The sequence below is a fragment of the Manihot esculenta genome, chromosome 6 (genome assembly GCF_001659605.2).
Source record: "Manihot esculenta cultivar AM560-2 chromosome 6, M.esculenta_v8, whole genome shotgun sequence".
Lineage (NCBI taxonomy): Eukaryota > Viridiplantae > Streptophyta > Magnoliopsida > Malpighiales > Euphorbiaceae > Manihot > Manihot esculenta.
This window is the reverse complement of record NC_035166.2, coordinates 23,613,785-23,616,049: the sequence shown is the minus strand read 5'-3', so window position 1 is coordinate 23,616,049 and position 2,265 is coordinate 23,613,785. Positions and strand designations below refer to the sequence as shown.

Below are 2,265 nucleotides of genomic sequence, written 5' to 3'. Positions count from 1 at the left end.
GAGCTACTAAAAAGAATTTGGATTAAGGAGTAAAGAAAGCTAGGCACATCTTAAACCAAACAAAAGATCCATAAAAGATCAAATCATAAACTTTCTCAAGTTCTAAACTAGAATTATCAAATACTATTTTGTTTCTTTCTAGCCATAGTCTACAAAATGACAGCAGTAAAAAGGGATTATTTATGTATCATTTAATTAATAAAAAACACTATAATACTAATAAAATAAAAACAAACTCATACCATATGATCTCTCAGCCGAGCAAAGCTTTTTGTCCCCGTGTATGGCGGCATAGAACGCTTGCATCTATTTGTCTTATTTTTGTTGCTTCTCTCCTAAAGAAAAACAATGAAAAATTTTCAGAATTTATGTTAGCTAACAGAAACTGAATTCATATAAAATAAATTATTAAATTTTACATGAATTTTTAATACCTGAAATGCATTTTCTGTCCAAAGATTAACCAAATACTTCCAATCTTTTACATCCATATCCTTAGGCTTGTTTCGGAGACGAAGTGAATAAGTTGCCTTTGAATCAAAGTACTTCTTCTTCAACTTATGCCTATAATACCTATATAATACATTCATATGACTGAAAATTGTTCCCTTTCTTGCATCAGAATACTCAAAAGTTAACTTTTTCTTTTAGCAAAGAAGTAAGAAACAAAGATTATGATACTTAATAGAACTAAAAAAATTATAATCATTTTATAATGGATGTAATTTAATATAAATTTTCGTACCAATATGGTAGACCACATGTGGTCGAGCTTATCATCGGTAATCTTATTCCATTGTTTCACATGCAATGGACAACACGACACACTTCTAATAGTTTGTCCTAAAAACCAAACAAATGCAGTAGCATTATCACCAATAGCTTGATCATCTTCATCAAATTCTACTGGCAATTTTTGCCCATTCTCCAATTGTGTGATTTTCAAGCATCGTGTTGGTCCTCTAGTTTTTCTTTTAATTGTATTCGAACCTATTTCAAAACAAAAGTAAAACAATAATCATATAATAACAAGAATTTATGTACATAGAACAAGTAAACATAATCAATTGTTTAAATAAAATTAAATGAGTAAACCTGTTGCTGCAGTTGCATTTGGATTTTGAAGTTGATTAGAAGTGTGATCAACGGTAACTGCGGGTAGCTCGTCACCAAGTCCATTTGGTAAAATATCATAATCTCGAAATAGAGTGTATATATCAATGGGTTTCGAAGGGAACTTCTTATAACTATCCATCATATTTTTCACATCTGTATCATCTTTAACCTCTATCAATGCATCAAGATCACTAAGAGCTTTATAAGTAATAAAATTTATCTCCTTTTATAACATCAAATCCACAATCCTTTTTCAAGTCATCCAATATATCAAAAAATGAGATGAAATCAACATCAAAATTAGGTTTCTCCATGAACCTACCATTTTCATATATTCTATTTGGTGAAAATATAAAATGGCCTTCATAATGATACCTCATTGTCTTCTGACTAGTATTCCCTAAAAAAAAAATTGAAGTTAGCCATTTAATTATTTACGAAAATAACTTAAAATTTATAAATCACATAAATATTATTTACCTTGAAAATTTGAAGCCTGATTTTGGTGTAACTCTTGAGTTTCTTGAAAGTTCTGGTTAACATTATTTTTAGTCTCATTTTCCAAGTTAATATTGATGGAATTCCCTTTCCGCAACTTGCATCGTCGAGCCATGATGTTTGCTTCTGCTTCATGGAAAAAATTGAATATTACACATAGAGGATAAATTAATATAAAAATAGTGAATCAAAGCTTTTTTAACAGATGAAAAACGAATGAAAAGTAAATATCAGATGCCTTTCACGTGTTTAACCTAGAACAATTACAATGAAACATTAATTTTAAGGCTTTTGTAATTTTAAACATACCTGATTGGATTTGATAATGGGAGCTTTTCCATTTGACAGTGGACATTAATTGAAAACTGAATGAATCATGAGTGAGAATGAAATTGGGGAAAAGAATTCGTAGTGGTAGCAGTAGCGGCTGTAGGGAGGAAATTTTTAATTTTAAGGTTTTCATTCCCCCAAGCCAAAAATATATATATTAAGCTTATCATTATATTGCCGCCACTAATTGATAGGGTTTTCTTTATTAATTAATATAATATTATTTATTTTTACTTTTTTGTAATTAAAATATTTTATATTTTTAATTAAATAAGCAAAATAAAATAATTTTAATTTGTTTAAGCAGATTCAAAATCAACG

The 2,265-nt window shown here is 28.7% G+C and overlaps 1 protein-coding gene and 1 long non-coding RNA gene across 2 annotated transcripts; both read right to left on the bottom strand.

Annotated features, from left to right (window-relative positions):
* Positions 1-242: 242 nt before the first annotated feature.
* LOC122723811 lies at positions 243-573 on the bottom strand. The gene is made up of 2 exons (XR_006350990.1): positions 435-573; positions 243-335 (listed from the first exon to the last, which is right to left on the bottom strand). It is a non-coding gene; the product is annotated as an uncharacterized LOC122723811 (long non-coding RNA).
* A 743-nt stretch (positions 574-1,316) lies between these two features.
* Positions 1,317-1,792, bottom strand: LOC122723881. Its single transcript, XM_043957790.1, has 2 exons — positions 1,597-1,792; positions 1,317-1,516 (listed from the first exon to the last, which is right to left on the bottom strand). The coding sequence occupies exons 1-2, from the start codon at positions 1,727-1,729 to the stop codon at positions 1,317-1,319; spliced, it is 333 nt and encodes a 110-aa protein (XP_043813725.1). The 5' UTR covers positions 1,730-1,792.
* Positions 1,793-2,265: the final 473 nt, after the last annotated feature.